Source organism: Pteropus alecto, unplaced genomic scaffold (genome assembly GCF_000325575.1).
Source record: "Pteropus alecto unplaced genomic scaffold, ASM32557v1 scaffold57, whole genome shotgun sequence".
NCBI classification, from domain to species: domain Eukaryota; kingdom Metazoa; phylum Chordata; class Mammalia; order Chiroptera; family Pteropodidae; genus Pteropus; species Pteropus alecto.
The window spans coordinates 10,897,274-10,916,245 of NW_006442508.1; the positions used below are offsets into that span (position 1 = coordinate 10,897,274).

At 36.8% G+C, this 18,972-nt stretch overlaps 1 protein-coding gene across 3 annotated transcripts; it reads left to right on the forward strand.

Annotated features, from left to right (window-relative positions):
* The first annotated feature begins 103 nt into the window (after positions 1-103).
* Positions 104-17,972, forward strand: PAICS (phosphoribosylaminoimidazole carboxylase and phosphoribosylaminoimidazolesuccinocarboxamide synthase). 3 transcript variants are annotated; one of them, XM_006922519.3, is made up of 10 exons: positions 104-254; positions 377-440; positions 4,232-4,429; positions 6,432-6,610; positions 9,088-9,267; positions 9,367-9,480; positions 10,174-10,257; positions 11,133-11,313; positions 12,447-12,605; positions 15,206-17,972. In XM_006922519.3, the coding sequence occupies exons 2-10, from the start codon at positions 425-427 to the stop codon at positions 15,367-15,369; spliced, it is 1,275 nt and encodes a 424-aa protein (XP_006922581.1). In that variant the 5' UTR covers positions 104-254; positions 377-424; the 3' UTR covers positions 15,370-17,972. The 3 variants fall into 3 exon arrangements, with proteins under 3 accessions (XP_006922581.1, XP_006922580.1, XP_015452996.1); XM_006922518.3 differs by having other exon boundaries at positions 116-277; XM_015597510.2 differs by having other exon boundaries at positions 121-281.
* Positions 17,973-18,972: the final 1,000 nt, after the last annotated feature.

Here is an 18,972-nt window from a genome sequence, read left to right on the forward strand (position 1 = left end):
CACTACTTGGTACACTCCAACCTATGAACTGCTCTCACTGCCGAGAAGGGGGCCCGGTCTAAAGCTACTGTAGAATGGGGAGGGGCGCCAGTGCGCGCCACTTTTCACCTCTCCTGCAACAGCGCCGGCGCGGGGCGGGGAAGGTGAACGCCTGCGTCGTTGCGCCTGCGCGGCGTGAATCCTCAGGGATCGCGCTCACTCCCATAGTTCTAACTCCTCAGGGTCGGTAAAGACCCCCGGTTTCCGCTGCTGCTGTAGGTGCTCGACCAAGGCGCGAGTGGGTACACTGACAAGGCGACCCTCCCTGGGGGGTGTCTGTGGGCCGCGTCTCCCTTCCCCCGCCCTGTGAGCCTCTCTGACCACTCTTCTTTTCCAGAGTTCGGCCTCTCTTAGTGCGGTCGCTGCCCCCAGCCCACCAAGGACGATGGCGACAGCTGAGGGTGAGTAACCGGCCTTTCCAGGAGTCTGCCCTGGACTCCCAGCTCTCGATGGCCTGCCTTCCCACCCCGGCCTTGAGTTCGCGGGCTCGGCGCAGACACGTGCGCGTCTCGTGCCCCTGACAGTAGCCTTTCCCGTGTCTCCTTGGAGCCGCCTCTAGGCATCTAGGCTGGCCGAATGGTGGTGCGCTGGAAACAAAGCACACTCCGGCTTCTCCGAACTTTCTTAAATACTCATAACTGCCTCTGGGGTGGAGAAAAGGAACAAAGAGGAAAAGAGTAATTAGAACAAGAAATGCTTAGGGATTGGAGAGGTGCCTGGAGATCAATTTTGTGATCTATAGAAACTGAAAAACTCAAGAACATCTAGAATTGACTCTTAAAAGTCTTGCTTTTTCAGTTAGGTTAATAATAACTTGGTATTCCAGAAAATTGATACTTGAACCTTCTAAAAAATTTGCTATTTTCTGTCCAGATTTTGTGTGTTTTTTAAAGTAGTCTTTTGGTGCCATGATGGCTTTGGAGAGCTCCAAAACCACCAGGCAAAAAGTTTCCTTGCTTCACTTTGCATTTATCATATTTACATATTTACATAATTTGCCCACTAGTGATTATATCCTCAGGAAAGATTGTGCCAATCTCTGCTGGTAAAATTTCTACATTTATAGTGAACTGAAATCCTTATATTGGCTGATCAGTACATTCTCTCCATATACAAATACTGACTTTAGGTTAAAAATTTCAGACTAAAAAGATCCAGATGACAATTGAGTAACAACTCCATAAAATCAAGGCATTAGACTAGAATTTTTCCTGCCTTACCTGTAGACTGATAGAATTTCTAAAATCTTTGCTCTTGCACTTCCTTCCATCTTGTATATCTTGGCAAGTTAATAGAATGCCACCTTTATGGTTTTTAAATGGCTCAAGAATTCTTTGAGCACTAACTTGCTCAAGAATTTTCAGTAGCAACCCAAGTCTGAAGAAAGACCCTTTCATTCACATCCTAAATACTGCTTCCTTCCTACCTCTTCAATCCTGACTTTGATTTTTCTCTATTCTGAATTCTAGGTGTACATTCCAGTAGGTAATTCGCCAAGTTTACTCTGTGTTTATGCCGTTTCTTCTAGAACAGTGCTGTCTAATAGAAATATAATGGGAAACCATATGTAACTTTGTTTTCTAGTTGCCACATTTTAAAAAAGTAAAAAACAGGTGAAATGAACTTTATTTTATTTAACCCACTATATCCCAAATTGCATCATTTAAACACATAGTCACTATAAAAAATTATATTCTGCATCTCTTTTCATATTGAAATCCATTGTGTATTTTTACGCTTATATCAATTTCAAGTATTTCGTAGCCGCATGTGGTTAGTGACTACTTTACTGGACAGAAGTCCTGATGTTCTTATTTCTTACACTTTGCAAGATCCTTGTTTCATTTCCATGAATTATTCTCAATCCTCGTTGATCTTTTCTGAATTCACCCACAATTTTGTAGCAGGCATATCAGTACTTGAAACATATGTCTCTTGTGATTGTTATTTAAGTTATTTCTCCCATTAATTGAAATTCCCACCCTATTTAATAACTAGGTAATAAATATTGATTCGACTAAATTGGGAAGGAAGGGCAGTAGGTATGAACTTCATTTTGCCTTTTATCCAACCTAGACAACATCCATGACTTTCCCCTTTCTATCATTCTCCCATAGTTAATCAATTGTTCTTAAAACTTTTACCTTTTAAAAATCTTGAGTCTTTTTACTACTGCTTTTCACTTAGCCCAGGACATTTCTTGCCTGGATTGCTGCCACAGCATCCTAACTAGTCTCTCCATCTCTAATTTTCTTTCACCCACTCCTTATTTCATTCACCACAGAGTAGCCATAATGGTCTTTATGGTAGAGAAATCTGTCATTTTATTTAAGTACTTCAAAGCCACATAGTTGTTCTTAGGATAAAGTCTAAATTCTATCAACATAGCTTATGAAGCCTGAAGGATAAATAGTGAAATGGAAGGAAACTGTTTCAGGCCTAGGGAAGAGCATGTCTAAAGTCTGAAAAGGGGATATAGAAATCCATTTATGGAAGTTGGAATTCTAGGAAGGGAATAGAGAAATCTGAATTTGGAGCACTAATCCAGGCTATATCTTGAAGGGCCTTTTAAACTGTCAGTAAGTCAAGACATGATGATAGGAGATAGGGATTCATCCTCTAAATTAGGTACTCTGCAATGTCAGCTATTAAACTGAACTGTAACTGGTTTGTTTAATGGATACCTTCAGTTCACTAGCTGGTGATATACCTGACCCACTCCGACCCGCACACTCTTATGGCAGTCATCTCCTGCCATTCCTTTCTCCTCTTTATATATTGCTTCCCTCACCTGCCCAACAATGTGCACACACATAGTGCTCGAAATATACTGAAGCTCTGCCACGTACTCTTTCACCCCATGGTCTTTGTTTCACTCTACCTACCTCTCCCCCTTCTGCCTAAATTTTGATCGTTCATCAGATCTCAACCTAATCCTCACTTTGTTCTAAACTTCTCTGATGTCTAGACTAGGTTAAATGGCCCTGCCATGAACCTGTGATTCCATAGTCCAGGAGTCTCCAACCCCTGGGCCACAGACCAGTACTGGTTCGTGGCCTCTTAGGAACCAGGCCACACAGCAGGAGGTGAGCAGCAGGCCAGGGAGCGAAGCTTTGTCTATATTTGCAGCCACTCCCCAGTGCTAGCATCACCGCTTTAGCTCCACCTCAGATCATCAGGCATTAGATTCTTGTAGGAGCACCAGTCCCTGGTGCCAAAAAGTTTGAGGACCGCTGCCATAGTTATATATTTCTCACATTGTACTTATTGTGCTGTCTTGTTTAATTTCAGCTTCCCTTAGAGTTAGGTCACTTAATAGCAGGGATTCTGTCTCCTTTGCTGATATATCCCTGGCTTATGTACACTAAAAAATGCTGTTACTTAAAATGAGTCAAGTGTTCTGGGAGCATGAGAGGTGATTTCTTTCCTTGGAATTTTTAAGTTCTAAAACTTCTATTATCTCTGATCTTCATTTAAATCATTCTTATGACTAAGATTACTTTTCTTTAGGTCTTATGACCTACATCAAAATTGGATTCTCTTGTCATTACTTCCTCATAGTTTCCTACAACTGTTAGGAGAAAGGGTTAAGGGTAGGGGATTAGGAAGCCGGATTGAGAAATAGAGGTGCTTCCAAATGGGCTAATTGTAGTGGGTGGAGGTGCCTTCTCTTGCACATTAACTTGTAATCAAGAGCGTATGTGGCTGTACTTTCCTATTTCTCCTGCCACGGAAAGCAGAAGTCAGGGAAAATACAGCTGTTTTTCCACTGCAAGCTAGTTTAGTTATTGTGTTGTAAGTATATGAAAATGCTACTGAATTTATACTAATTTTAATTTATCTTAATTCTACTTCAGTTCTGCTGTGAGAGAAGCAGATCGTGGAAAGCACAAATTTTGATATCAGAAGACTAAGGATTTTGTGTGGCTGTGCCATTTCCTAACTGTGTGACCTCCACCTTTTCGATACTTAGTTTCCTGGTCTCTATAATTATTTACATAATAAAAATTCATCAGAAAATTGTGTGAATCAAATATGCACGTGAAAATACTTTGTAGAGCATGAGTTAATTTTATTTAAATTATTACTGAGCCACTCTGTGTTCACTGGTTGATTATTCTAGGAGGTAGTTAGTCTTCAATATTCAGGAAGTTTCTTTCTAAAATCTGATGTTTCCATTTTATTTCCACAGTACTGAACATTGGTAAAAAACTCTATGAAGGTAAAACAAAAGAAGTCTATGAATTGTTAGATAGTCCAGGAAAAGTCCTCCTGCAGTCCAAGGACCAGATTACAGCAGGAAATGCAGCCAGAAAGAATCACCTGGAAGGAAAAGCTGCAATCTCAAATCAAATTACCAGTTGTATTTTTCAGTTGTTACAGGAAGCAGGTAAGTGGCTCTCCCAGTAGCCTCCCCCTTCATATTCTTTCTCACACACACAGATTGGCCCTTTTCCTGGAGAAATGACACATTAATTGGATTAACAACATGTTGATTACCAGTTATATTTTTTAGGTTTTACAATAAGCAGGTAAGTAGCTTCCCCCACAGCCTCTTTCTCTACACACACACATACACATACAACACACTTTGATCTCTCTCATGGGGAGATGCCATTATTTGGATTAACAACATTTTTTTGAAGATGTCTCATAAGTAAGCTTATTTAAATCAAACCAGGAATTCTTGAATTTCACTATAACACTTTATTTGGTTTGGAATTTATAAGTAATATCATTTAGTTAAAAGGAATCTTAACAGTTTGCTACAGTTTTTGTCTGGCACTTATATCTTCCTTGCAACTTCTCTCTCCTAAGAAATCTTCATAAAGAGAGACTTAACCTATAAAAGAGCTTAAGGAACTTTGCTATGAAGGATGCTCATTCTGGTGTTAGCTCTAATTGATCAATTGAAATTTAGTCCCTGTAATTAATTATTCTTTGCTTCATCCCTGACATAATACAGAATTTCAAATTTCTCTTCCACTGGAAAGCTCTGTAAAGAGCTTTTGAAGACTATTTGAAAACTGACCATACCTTTTCATCTTGCCATTCCCCAAGTGAGGGATTTGGACTCGATCAGAGATCTTCACCTCCTAATCTAAAACTGAATGAAGACTATTTCCAATAGAGAAATCTATTAGAAAGATGGTCAGAAAGAAAGAAGTCAGAACATTTCTGTGGAGGGTGTTTGGAGTGAAGGAAGGGAAATTAGGATAATGGGTTTTTCTGCAGGGATTCTGTCAGTAGTTGATTGGTCTGTATTGAATGAAATCTCAGCTAGTAAAAGATTTGGGCTCTTTCACTCCAGTGGCCTCATTGCCTTGGGTCACTCAATGAATTTGCCTTTTAGGTACCTCATGTAAGTGGAATGAATTATACAGTATTTGTCTTTTATTTCACTTAGCATAATTTTTCCGTGATTAATCCATATTGTAGCATATATCAGAATTGCATTCCTTTTTATGACTAATAATTTATTGTATGTATGTACATTTTGTCTATTCATTCATCTATTGATAGGATAGTTGGGTTGTGTCCCCCTTTTAGCTATTGTGAATTTTGCCGTTGTGAACATTGGTGTATAATTACCTGTTGGAATCCCTGCTTTTAATTCTTTTCAACCTGCTTTTAATTCTTTTCGGTGCCGCCTACCCTAGAAGTGTTATTAAATCACAGTACAAAGTAATACTGTAGTATACTGTGAATTAAACCATCTGGAAACTGGCATGGGTTTAACATAATGCTCATGTTCAGGCTGCAGTGTTATCTTAGTTTTCCAATAACAGTTTAAGAGAAGGGAAAAGGACAAATATTTTCTTTGCTCTTGGCCAAATTGGTCACTGTGTTCTTGCTGTTCCACATTGGATGATTTTCAAGGATTATTTGCTCCAAATAAGAGAAAAAGGCTATCCAAAATTTAGGGCTTTATCTAATTGTGATAAGTAGATTGATATTTTACAAGGCCCATATAATACTGGACCATAGAACATAAGAATCCTGCAACCACATCTGACTTGGAAATAATTTAGTGTCTCCCAGGTAAGTTATATACCTTGTGCAAAGTCAGGTATGCACTGGAAGAAGAGGTACTCAAAAAATATTTTTTGAATGAATGAATTAATGGATGATAAAGACACTGGGATCCATATCTTCTAATCCAGTATATACTTTGCCATGTGATAGTAAAGTGAAATTTTTCTGAGTATTTTGATAAGCAGCATAAAGCATAATAGTTCTGTTTTCCTACTTTCACCTTTTTTTATTTTTGATAGTGGCATTTAACTAGATAGGGTTTTTGTTTTTTTGTAAAGGGTAGGGTTTTCTTATGCCTCAGATCTACCTTTTAAATGTAATTTTAATGCTTCTTAATTTTTATCATTAATGTATAGGTATCAAAACTGCTTTCACCAAAAAATGTGGGGAGACAGCTTTCATTGCACCTAAGTGTGAAATGATTCCAATTGAATGGGTTTGTAGAAGAATAGCAACTGGTTCTTTTCTCAAAAGAAATCCTGGTGTCAAGGAAGGATATAAGTTTTACCCACCTAAAGTGGAGATGTTTTTCAAGGTAATTTTTTTATGTCTCTGTGTTTTACTATAAAATAGCTATAAATTTATAATTACCAAGTCAAAAGATTTAGACGTTATTAAAGCTTTCGATATTGCAATTGTCATTTCAGAAACATGTCAATAATGTACATTTCTATTATCAATGATAATTCAGATTTCTAACCCATTTCCCATTTAGGAAAAAAAAAGTGCATCTTGCTGCCAGCGTTAATTTAATTTTACATAATCACTCTCATTGAGGCTGAAGCAAATCTGAATAGTTTTCAATGTGAAACTAAAATATAAAAACTGTTCTTAGAGTTATTTCTAAACAGAACTTGTCTCTAATCCTAATGTAACAGAAATGTATATGATGATCAGTATTTAGTAGTTTTTTTCGTGGTAAATTTCAAAGCACGGAACAACACAAAGCAGAACATCACATTCCACACAAAAATATCACAATTCTCTCCAGATCTTCTTGCCAACCTTGTGCAAGCAGCAAACTTTGCAGCGACTGTTGGATTCTGTTTCCCTGATGGTGGTTGTGTATGCTCTTGGGGAAATGTCTTCTAGACAGGTGAAGAGGTATGACATCAGAGCACAGGCAACCTTGAAGATGTTGCTTCCCTGGCTTGTGATGCTTTTCCAACATTCAGCCAGCATCAGTCTGAAGTTTACATGGCTGATTGTGTGCTCAGGATTGTTCTTAAAGAGGATGTAGGAGTTCAGCACTGTAATGTTTAGAAAGTGGCGAGAGAACTTCTTATACCAAACCTTGTGCCTTTTGTGCTCAGTTGGATAAGAACTGAGAATCTGGAGTGGCTCCATAATGTAGTGGTCAGCATGTCTGCTTTACACGCAGAAGGTCCTGGGTTTGCATCCCGGGTGGAGCCATGGACCAGGCCCCGCGAGTGCACCAGGGGTACCAGGCCCCAGGTGCGCCAGGCCCCCTGAGTGCACCGGAGGTGCCAGGCCCCGAGTGAACCGGGCCCTGGGTGCACCAGGCCCCAGGTGCATACCGCGAGCGTGTGGGAGAAGACACCCCGCCTTCAGAGATCCAGTTCTTAAGGGTAATGGCAACATCCATAAGTCAGGGGTGGAAGTTGTGGGGGCGGAATTAAAGAGGGGAGAAAAGAAAAAAGAAATGAGCATTTGATTAGCTGAGTCCGCTGCTCCCAAAATGACACATGGTTTCTTAGTTTTTTTTTAAATTTCTGTTGTCTACTTCAATTATAGTATCATTGTGGAATGTTGACAACATTGTCACCTCCTTGTCACCACTTCAGCCATAAGTTCACCACAGAATCTGGCTATAGTCGTCCCCTTTGCAATCCTTTTTTTTTTTCCAGATCGTTTGGCATCTGTTTTCTGTCCAAACGATATGTCAAAACTGCATCAGCCCTGTTTTGATGTAATTCTCTGAAAAGCATGGGAGATGTATGGCAAACTTTGAGGAGAAGGTTAAGAATATAATCCACGAGTTATTGCGCGATAACGCTGCAGTCGCAAGCACTGTCAGCAAGTAATCTCAGGGCAAACAGGAAATGGGTTAAAGAAAAACATCTGTGAAAATCTACTTATCTTTTGACCAAGATGACTAACAAAATAAACAAATTAAAATCAGCAGTTACTAGGAAGAAAAGTAACAATTCAAAAAATTTTTAAATTTACTGTTGAAGAGTGTGAAGTAAAGACTAATATGAAGGGTCTTTTTATATTCTAATATAGAAAAACTATTATCAATGTTTCTTATAAGCAAAAACATAGTAAAGGATGTAGGAATCAGTAGTTATCAATTTGTATTTGTTTTCTTTAACCTGCTTTTTTCCAGCTTTGTTTATATACTGTTATGCATAGTTATACTTCAGAAGCAATGTCAGTGTATTTTTAATCAGTGAACTGCACAGTTTAAAGTGCTCGTGTTATGATTATAATTATACAGATCAAAAATCCTTGAAAGAAAAATTTCATGTAAAGTTGGGACACGATGTAGAATAAAATGAAAGTATTTTATTTTTTCACTGATCTCTTTACTTTGAAGTCTCTTGAATTATCAAATAATGTTCCTAAAAACTTGTAGACTTGTATAAATTCTTATCAATAATAAAGTCAGGAGATTATGAAAACCATCCTGGAAGATTTGGTAGACTAAATTGTGTTCTTAGCCTTTTTACCGTCTCCGTTGACTGTGATGTAGGAGAAATAAAAATCACAAATTTATACTTAAAATAGTTTATATGTAGAGAGAAAATTCTTTCACATGCTTTATGACCTAGAATAAGTTACCCAACTATTTTGAGTTTTAGAGTAGCTATTGAAAATAGACAAATTAAAAATAATTTCTGTAAATTAAAGTATTTTAAATAAAAATTAAATCTTTAGACGGAATGAATATTTCTAAGGACTTCATGCTCAAGGGAAAAAGGACTTCAGTTTATCTGAAAAGCTCAAAAAGCTTATAAAATTAATTCTGCTTCTATACTTTATTCTCAGGATGATGCCAATAACGATCCACAGTGGTCTGAGGAACAGCTCATTGCTGCAAAATTTTGCTTTGCTGGACTTGTTATAGGCCAAACTGAAGTGGATATCATGAGTCATGCTACACAGGCTATTTTTGAAATACTGGAGAAATCCTGGTTGCCCCAGGACTGTACGCTGGTTGATATGAAGGTACAAATAAAATGGAGATTTGAAAGTAAAGATTATAACTGAGAAATGTCTTTAGTAGTATAGTTTTGAAAAACTTCTTTGGTGATATGCTGTTTCTAGATTGAATTTGGTGTTGATGTCACCACCAAAGAAATTGTTCTTGCCGACGTTATTGATAATGATTCTTGGAGACTCTGGCCATCAGGAGATCGAAGCCAACAGAAAGACAAACAGGTAGGTGATACATCAGGTTTTTTTTATCCTTTGCAAGATCAGTCTGCGGTAGAGAAGAAAGGGAAGATAGAGGAAAAGAAAAGGCGGTTATTGTTCCTTATGATATAAACCTAAGTTGTTGAATGCTATTTGTTTTAAAGATAAGTATCTCGTATTTCCTACATCCTGAAAAAAAAAAAAGATAGAAATAAAATTTTACATTTACAAAGCAGAGTTTTCATTTATTATTTTAATAGACTCACACATAGAGCAAGTATTATACTTGTTTGGCTAATTGAAAACTAAGGCTCTGAGAGGAGGATAGATATTGTCACAATTAAGTGGCAGATTTGGAACTCCCAAGTCTTCTGAATCTTACCAGGTTCTATTCCTGTTCTTTCCTATAAATAACAAAATTAGAACAAGACCCTCTTTATCCGTAATAGATACAATGATTGTCAAGGAGTTAATTGTAGTTGCTAGTATAGAAAGCACTTATCCTAAAATGAAAATATAAGTATGTTTCACTGTCTGAACTTTCTTTAGTCTAACTGGAAATGAATTTGTAGACTTAGATACATTTTCGGATACATCCCTTGCCATGGAAACTCTTCATGATCTGTACCCAAAACTCAGAAACCAAATAATTTCAGATAACAAGAATACTACTAATAGAATATATTTGTATTCTAAACTTTCTGTCTTATTTTCTAGTCATATCGTGACCTCAAGCTAGTAACTCCTGAAGGGCTCCAGATGGTAAAGAAAAATTTTGAGTGGGTTGCAGAAAAAGTAGAGGTAAACCTTTTGTATTAAATTCACACTGCGTTTGTATTTTTCTCCAAATAAATCTTACTTCAAAAAGAAAAATAAAAAGTGAAAGGGTGCAGTGCTTTTTTTTTTCCAATGACTTTAAAGAAAGGAGTGCCTTTAAGAAATGTGCCACCTAACTGCCCTCACTGGCATACTGGAACTCCTGCTATTAAGCTTACCGGTACACTCCTCTCAAATCCTGTTGGGGAAACCTGGAATCTTGTCTTCTCCTGGCCCCTGCAGGAGAATCCTCAAATTTCCTATCTACCTCTCCATTGCTACTCAAAGTTCCTTTAGCATGGGTTCCATTAGCAGAGTTCACAGTTGGAATTCCATGTGTCATTAAAATGTTACTTTAAAGATTTATTATATTATGTTTACCATAATTCCTTGAAAATTGAATAGGGTTTGTGGTTACTTAAGGGTTCTAACTACCTTTTAGAACATCATTTCCATGGAAACATGCATTTTGAATTTTACGCAACTAACAAAGATAACATCTCTATTTTGGCTGATTATGCCTTAAAACCTCCTTTAAATAGAATGCACTAAAAATGTTTGGATGAAATATATTTATAACATTCTAAATATTAATTAGAAGCTTGAGTATTCTTATTTTATCTGATTAAAAATCATACTTGTTAGGTCTTGATTATGAAGAACTCTTTAGAGAGATTATTTTAAAAAATAAATTCTGTCATTTTGTTCTGTTTGTCTTAGATTTGGTCTATTAAGAAAGGAAGTATTCTGTGTAGAAGTAGTTTTACCATAAACTGTAGCTCTGTAAACTGTTCTTACAATACTCATTCCTATATTTACTTATTTTTGTCCTTTTGCGTATCCATGTTTTTCTTTTCTAGTTGCTTCTGAAACCAGAAAGTCAGTGCAGGGTTGTTGTAATGATGGGCTCAACTTCTGATCTTAGTCACTGTGAAAAAATCAAGAAGGCTTGTGGAAATTTTGGCATTCCATGTGAACTTCGGGTAACATCTGCCCATAAAGGACCAGATGAAACTCTGAGGATTAAAGCTGAGTATGAAGGTAAATGTCGAATAACTTGAGCATTTCAGGAAGTTCTGATTTTGCCAAAAAAATTTTACCTTTAGACTATTAATGCTGGAAAAGAGCTTTGCCACATTTCCAAGGGAAAAAATGTGATATCCTGGGCTGCATGACACCTCCCAAGAGTGTAAGGAATTTATAAAAGAATGGATCAGTGAGAAAGATTTGAAAATTCAAGCATGCATAGAAGGAAAAGACTAGAATTAGTCTTTACTTAATAAGAAAGCTCCTCAGCACTGTTTTTAATCTGCTCCAACAGAAAATAGGCCCCACATCAATTATAGGAGACTTGAGGTAGAAGCAGCAGATCTCAAGAGTCAATGACCAGCCTTGCCTGGGAAGCAGTCAAACATGAAATTGAGGAATAATTTCAGATTTTAGTATTGACAATAAATGTCTTAATGGAAGATAGCATTGATCTAAAATAATAGAGCCCTGGAGACACAACCAAGTGCTTTTCAACTGGAAGAAAATGTTTATTGAGTATTCCTTCCAAAGACAGTTGCTACAGGAGCATTGTTATTAATTTTTGAGGGGCGGGGGGAAGGTCTCAGAGCCCCTGGCAAGGTAATAAAAGCTAGAACTCTTTCTCCAGAAAAATGTAAAGGAATGATTTATAAATTTATCAAAGAATGAACTGTTTAAGATATGTTAGAAAATATACTGAAGGGTTTTAAGTATTTGGGTATTATTGAATTTGCCTTCAACTCTTGTTTCAAGAAGTGCCCCTAAATCTTTAGTCTCTATTACCCCTTTGGTTGAAGGACCCTAGGACAGACACTGGTTTGAGTGGTGTCATTCTTCATTTTGGTGAGCCTAACCAGCAATAGTAGAAAGGGCCTTTGAGCCATTCATTCACTGACACCTTGCCACCTCCTTTATACTATAGATCTTAAAGATGGCCAAACCTATTCTTGCTACTTCTTGACATACAGTAAGTAGCAGAGTGAACCTTATATTTTTAATATGTATGTAATAATAGTATCTTATTTATGCTTTTTTTAGAGACCGAGAAAGGAATTCAAGGAGTTAAGACATATAGGCTTTTTTTTAACCTGTCTTTAAATATTTTTTGACTACTTAGCATAATTATAAACTTCTGATTTCCTTAGGGGATGGCATTCCTACAGTATTTGTGGCAGTGGCTGGCAGAAGCAATGGTTTAGGACCAGTGATGTCTGGGAACACTGCATACCCAGTTATCAGCTGCCCTCCCCTCACTCCAGACTGGGGAGCTCAGGATGTGTGGTCTTCTCTCCGACTACCCAGTGGTAAGATACATTGAATTTTAAAAAATTCTCTGTTAAAAAATTTTAAGTATGCACAACAGTATAGAGAATAATGTAATAAAATCTCACTTAACATCTTGTTGCATCTATCACCCTCTCCCACTGGATCATTTTAAAGCAGATCTTAGACTTTATAGCATTTTATACTTCAATATTTAAATATGCCTCTCTAAGCGATAAGGAGTCTATTTTTTGAATCATAATCATAATACCATACATGACATCTAAGAAAAATTAATGGTAATTTCTTAAAATCATGTAATTTCCTATTAGTGTTTGAATTTTTTCAACCTTTTCTAGGATCTTTTGTCTATCCATTATTCTTAAATTTCAGAAAGTTGTGTCTTGGTGAGTCTGTTTCCATCCTGGGCTTTCGGTGAGCTCTTTTAATCCATAACTCTGATTCCTTAATCCTGGGACGTTTTCTTGAATTATTGAATTTCCTTCCCCCTTCATTTTCTCTCTCTCTTGATTCTAGATTTATTATTCAAATTTGGACTTCTTTGATAGCTATTCTATTTTCTTGCTCTTGTTGGCTCTACTTACTGGAATATTTCTTCAGCTTTACATTTCCAGTCCTATTGAGTTTTTCATTTTATGTAGGGTATTTTTAATTTCTAAGAGCTCTTATTTGTTCTCTGTCTCCCTGCATCCGCTACCCCCAAATAATCCTTTTCTTTGATCTCTCTCAGATTATTGGTTCCTTTTCTCAGCTGTATAATCTTTGGCCGTTTGCTCCTTTAAGAGTTGGGCACTGTAACAAACCATTTGGAAGCCCTGTGCAAGTGGATGGGGCCTGTCAAAAGTGGGCTCCACTATAGGCTGATCTGATAAGGTTGTTCTTTGAGTAACTCCTCACATCAGTGTCTTTCAGCCTTTTCTTATGTGATGACCAGAATCACCCAGAGAACCTTTCTAGTCTCAGTCTTCTACCTGGAGGAATAAACCTGGCTGCCAGCATTTGGGAAGTCGGGGGAACTTGACTTAGATGTGTATAATCTCATTTTCACTATGGCATTCCTTGCCTCAACTGGGCCTGGTATCCTCCAACCACAGAAGTCTGGTCTAAGTCTATTTTACCTTCAGAAAAATTTTAAACTGATGTGGTGCAGAAGGAGCAGTTGCTTAGATACATGGAGTGGGAAGGGGACCTGAGGGCCTGCTTTTTGACTTCCAGTCAGTCTTCTTTGTAGCCCCACTTTGACCTCACTCCTCTTTTCAAAGGTGTCTGTCTAGTGCCACTAATTCCACAGCCTTTGAGTGGGTTCTGTAATGCTAGTCAGGTTGCTTCGCATCTTTCCCGGCTTCCAGTTTAGGATTAAATTTTCTTGGTCTGCTAAGTAGTTACAACTCCATTTACCTTTCAGCTGTGTTTACATCTATTTTCTTCCTTCCTTTGACTATTGCTTTTACATGATTTCAGAGATGATACATTTGTGATTCTTAACTAGACATCTGACTATATCAAGTTAAAAATGTAATACAGCTATAAGTAAAGCTATAACCAAATTTATAGCAGAGAAATAATATAGGTATATAATAGATGTTATCCATGGAGCTTAGAAAAAGCTACCCATGGGAATGTGATAAGCGAAAATTAGGCACTTTTTTTTCGTACTGTCCAAGAAGAAACTGAATCTGAAAGATTTGTACATTGTGATCACTGGAATTGAGGATAATATTTTGAGGGACAGTATTACAATGGCCTGTGTAAAATCCTGAAAACTCCCATTTCTCTTTTTCTTATGGCATGTTCACTGGATAAGCTAACTTTTTGCTAATTAAACTTATCAGAAAGGGAGTCCTGCACAGATATCTTGGTTTCTAGAGTAGAACAGTCTACTTAGTATAATTAACCTTGTGATTTGTACTTTATTTTTATTGGGGATAACGAGATTCAAAGAGCCTGATGAATTCTAAGAATACTGGGAAATGGAGCTTTTGTATCCATAAGCTAGTCCTTGACTCTAGTGACTGACATAATAGTTTCAACTCAAGAAACTCTGCCTAAGCAAACATGTACCCCCCCAAGGAGGTTACTTTCTTACTGTCTTTTTAGATCTTATTACTATTGAATTTATTTATAATTAATATTTATTAGGATTATTCTTTGGATTTGACTTTTTTACTGCCTAAAAATGTTAAAATAGTTCAAGTGTAAAGACAAAAGTAATTAGGATATTATCAAAACAGTTTGTCTAAGAACAGGTACTTGTACTCTTGTCCTTGTCCTTTGTTCCATTTCTATTGCCTTTTACCAGGGATTTAAAGGGATTGTATATGTGAAAAGAACTTTGAAAAAAGTAAATTTCTTTGCCAGTGGATTTAGTGAGAAAAGTGATAGATGATGAATGTAAAATATCTGCTCATGGCAGATAAGTAAAATTTATTCTCTTATAATCACTTTGCCACTCCAACAATAAAGATGTAAACTCCTGTATATACTTTATTAGACAATAATACAATAACTTTTTATTGTCTGACTAATAGGACTTCTCTGAGTGTGAAACAGTTTGCTTAAGTGGTATTTTCATTATTAATTGACAGCTCAATTTTCTGTCTTTTTCTTTCTGAACTAATAGGTCTTGGCTCTTCAACCATACTTTCTCCAGAAGGATCAGCTCAGTTTGCAGCTCAGATATTTGGATTAAACAACCATTTGGTATGGGCCAAACTGCGAGCAAGCATATTGAACACGTGGATTTCCTTGAAGCAGGCTGACAAGAAAATTAGAGAGGGCAATTGATAAGAAAGAACATCATTGTATTTTTTTAGGAGAAAAACCAAATTTCTAGTTTAGCCACAGGAAAAAAAGCAAGCAAGATGAAGAATTTAAATCAATCAGAAAACAAATGAAATTTATTAGTGAATAAGTGCTTCTCTAGATTCATGGATTAGGAGAATATACGTACATATTTAAGAATATTTTAAAATGAATATCCACTATATGGTCATTGTTACATAATATAATCAAATGTATTTGCTTAACAATGCTAATAATGTCCTATTATAGAGCTCTGAAGTTACTACTTGGCCTTCTATATATCAGCCCTTAAGTTTTAGAAAATTAAAATGGTTGTAATCTTAGAAAGTGTGGTAAGAGCAAGGTAGTTCTCTTAAATTGATCTTTACAAAATTCTAAGGTCATGGTTTTATATTTGCAGTCAGTATCTCAGAAAATGATGTACATTTATCTCTAGCTATTGATAGAGATATTTTATTTTGATTTTTTTAAAGAAAAATTGAGATTGGTCCTAGGAGTAGGGAGGACACATGAGATAAGATGAAGGGGTACTGTGGAAGCCATGGAAAGGGGACTTTTCTGAGAACTTTGATGGGTGTCATGGCAACTTGCCATGGAAAAAAAGTAGATCCACCTTTGCCATTCCAAATGAAAGATTTAGCAAATCTTTCTTGGCTATGGCAGGTGTCTCTGAATCATAAAATTATTTTAATTGTGATAATACATATTTTAGCCACACTAACTATCCCCAGGATACCATCATTTTCAGAAAATTAGAATCTCCCCATTGATAACCATAACTAGTTTCTTTCTGTAAGTCCAGGCAGTGTACCCAGCAGGATTCACTTCTGAAGGAGCAGTTGTTAATGAGAGGTATTGTAGTTCATCATTAATCTATAAACCATATAGATTAGTATTTCGACATGTTATATTATGCAGGACTGAGAATTTTATAGATCACTACTTTCATCCAAATATCCATGAACCCCTTAAACTTACATGTATAAAATTTTATGTATATGCTTTTATGAAAAGGGGGCAATTACAGTTTTATCAAAAGGATCTGTGTCCACAAGAATGTTAAGAATCTCTGCTACAGTTAAAATCTTGATAAGACCCTGGCCACTGGCCTACTGTCTACACTTTTCACCTCTCTCAAATGTTAACAAGCTGGCATCTCTTATCACCACTCACCTGATCTCTGGTGGGGTGTGATTGACCTAACCACTTCTTTCTTGGGCTAGACACCAAGATATTCCAAGCTCTCAGTCATTTCTCATATTACTATTTCTCTTTAAGCGTTGATGTTGCCTACTACTGAGTATCTCCATTGTTAACAAATAATGATCTTAACTCCTTCAACAAAACTAGCATTACTGAGTCCCAGCTCTGTGTCTGTAGACTTGTATTTTCAACTATCCATTTCTGAGTGCTCCAAACTTAATTCATCATCCACTAAGCCTAGAACTGGCTACATTCGCTGTCTCAGATCAAAATTTTGATTTCATCCTTGATGTTTTCATGACCTTTTGCATCTAACTCATCACCAAGTCTTGAATTTATTACCGTTTAACCATCCTCTGCACAAGTCTCAAGTAGGGGTCGAAGTCTACATTAGCCTGATCTAGGAGGTCTTCATTCTCAGCCTAACCTTTTGAAGTTGATTGCCCAAGGACTTACAACATAAACTCTTCAAATCTATTTTGCAACATAGACTCCTTTGAAAAAATGAATGCTGTTGACCTCCCTAGAAAATTGCACACAAGTCACCAGATTTCATTGGTTCTTGGTTCCCTTGAAGCGTGTTGGTCTGTAGGTTAAGAACTGCTGATGTAACTGATCAAGAGAACTTGCTTTCCTAATTTTTGGACCATCACTTATGTACTATTAGTTCTTAGAATGTCCTCATTTATATCATTATAATGTTATTAGAGTTTTATCTTCACTGTCTCCATGAAACCTTCCCTAATCACCTGTAGCTACAAGGGCTACAAGTAGTTCTTTATTGGATTGTAAGCTGAGAAAATTTTATACTTTATTCCCCTTACACTGCCTTGTGATCTGATAAGCTATGCCTGTCAGAGATGTGGGATTGTAAAAATTATGTATTGCTTAATTTTCTTACGTTCACAAGAATAATTTAAAAGATATGATTTTAACATCTTTTAACTTTGACTTCATGGTCACTCCAGTCATTGACTATTTGGGCTTTTCTCCCTGCCTAGCAAAAACTTCACCTGTTCTGTGCAGTACCTGAAAATTTTCAAACATGATTTAGACTGGTGGATAGGATTGATCATTTTCAATAGTAATTGTCAATTTCACTATTAATTTCTTACTAGAGTACATATATCCTCAATAATTCAGTGCTGGAGTAGATACTTGTTTGAAATATTTTGAAAAACTTTGTAAAAAGTAACTTACAGAAATCTTACTAGTTTGCCATCTTGGGTGTTTTATACTTTCTATGGGCTTATAGCTAAACATGAAAAAGAGGAAGAATTGTGCCCAGTAATGTGGCATTTAAACTTTGTATCATAAAGACACTGTTGTTTTAATGCAGTCTGAAATTTAAATATTGCAGCCAAATAAAAGACAAAGATCAACTCTTGTGTGAAGCTTTATTTATTCATCCATTTGTGAAATATGTTTTGCCTGATTTTATTCCTAGGCCCTAGGAAATTAGCACTGAACAGAGACAAGGCCCCCACCCTCACAAAACTGAAATTTTATTGGGGATGATAAGCCATAAAAGATCAATTGGATAGATTCAGGGAAGTATACATGCATATGAAGAATAACCAAGGTGAGAGTATAATGATAGGGATAAGAGGAAGGTCTCTGAGGAGAGCAGAGCAATGATGTAAAAAAGCAGGCCATGCCAAGAATTGGGAAAATAGATTTCCAGAGTAAGGGAATGGGAAGTAAAACAGCTTTGCCTTTTTGAAGGCTTGCAAACGTGCCAGTATCGCTGGAGCAAGGGTGAGAATAGAAAGATTATGTTCATGTTAACAAAGACTAGATCCCTTGGGGCCTATAGGCCCACCCTGAAGTGTGAGAGAGAAAGCGATTAGAAAGTTGGAGCAAGGGCATGACATAGTTAACGTGTTTTAAAATTCTCTCTGGCTATTGTGTACACGAGTTGAAGCTGTTGTCCAGGTGAGGAATGATGTGACCTTCAAAAAGTTATTCAAATTTTTTGTGCCTCGATTTCCTTCTACATTAAATGGGACTAATACTACCCACTTCAATAGGTTATGAGAATTAAATGAGTCGACGTATGTAAAGTCTATCCTGGCATATGAATGCATTATGTAATATCCATTTAACAGACTGTAGAGGATGGAATGAGTGGAACTGATTCACCATGAAAACAAATATTCCCTTCAGCTAATTTCTTAAAAAAAAAAAGGACAACATAATGTGGGTGGGTTAAAGCATGATGTGCCATGGACTATCAATCTTCCTGCCATCTTTAGCCCAGCAGTCCTTGGAAAGCCAATGAATATACTTACTTTCAATGGAATGGTACTTTTTGCATTTAACTGCCCACATCCTCAAATACTTGATGTGGAGTTGTTAATCTAGCATTGTGGAACTGAAAAT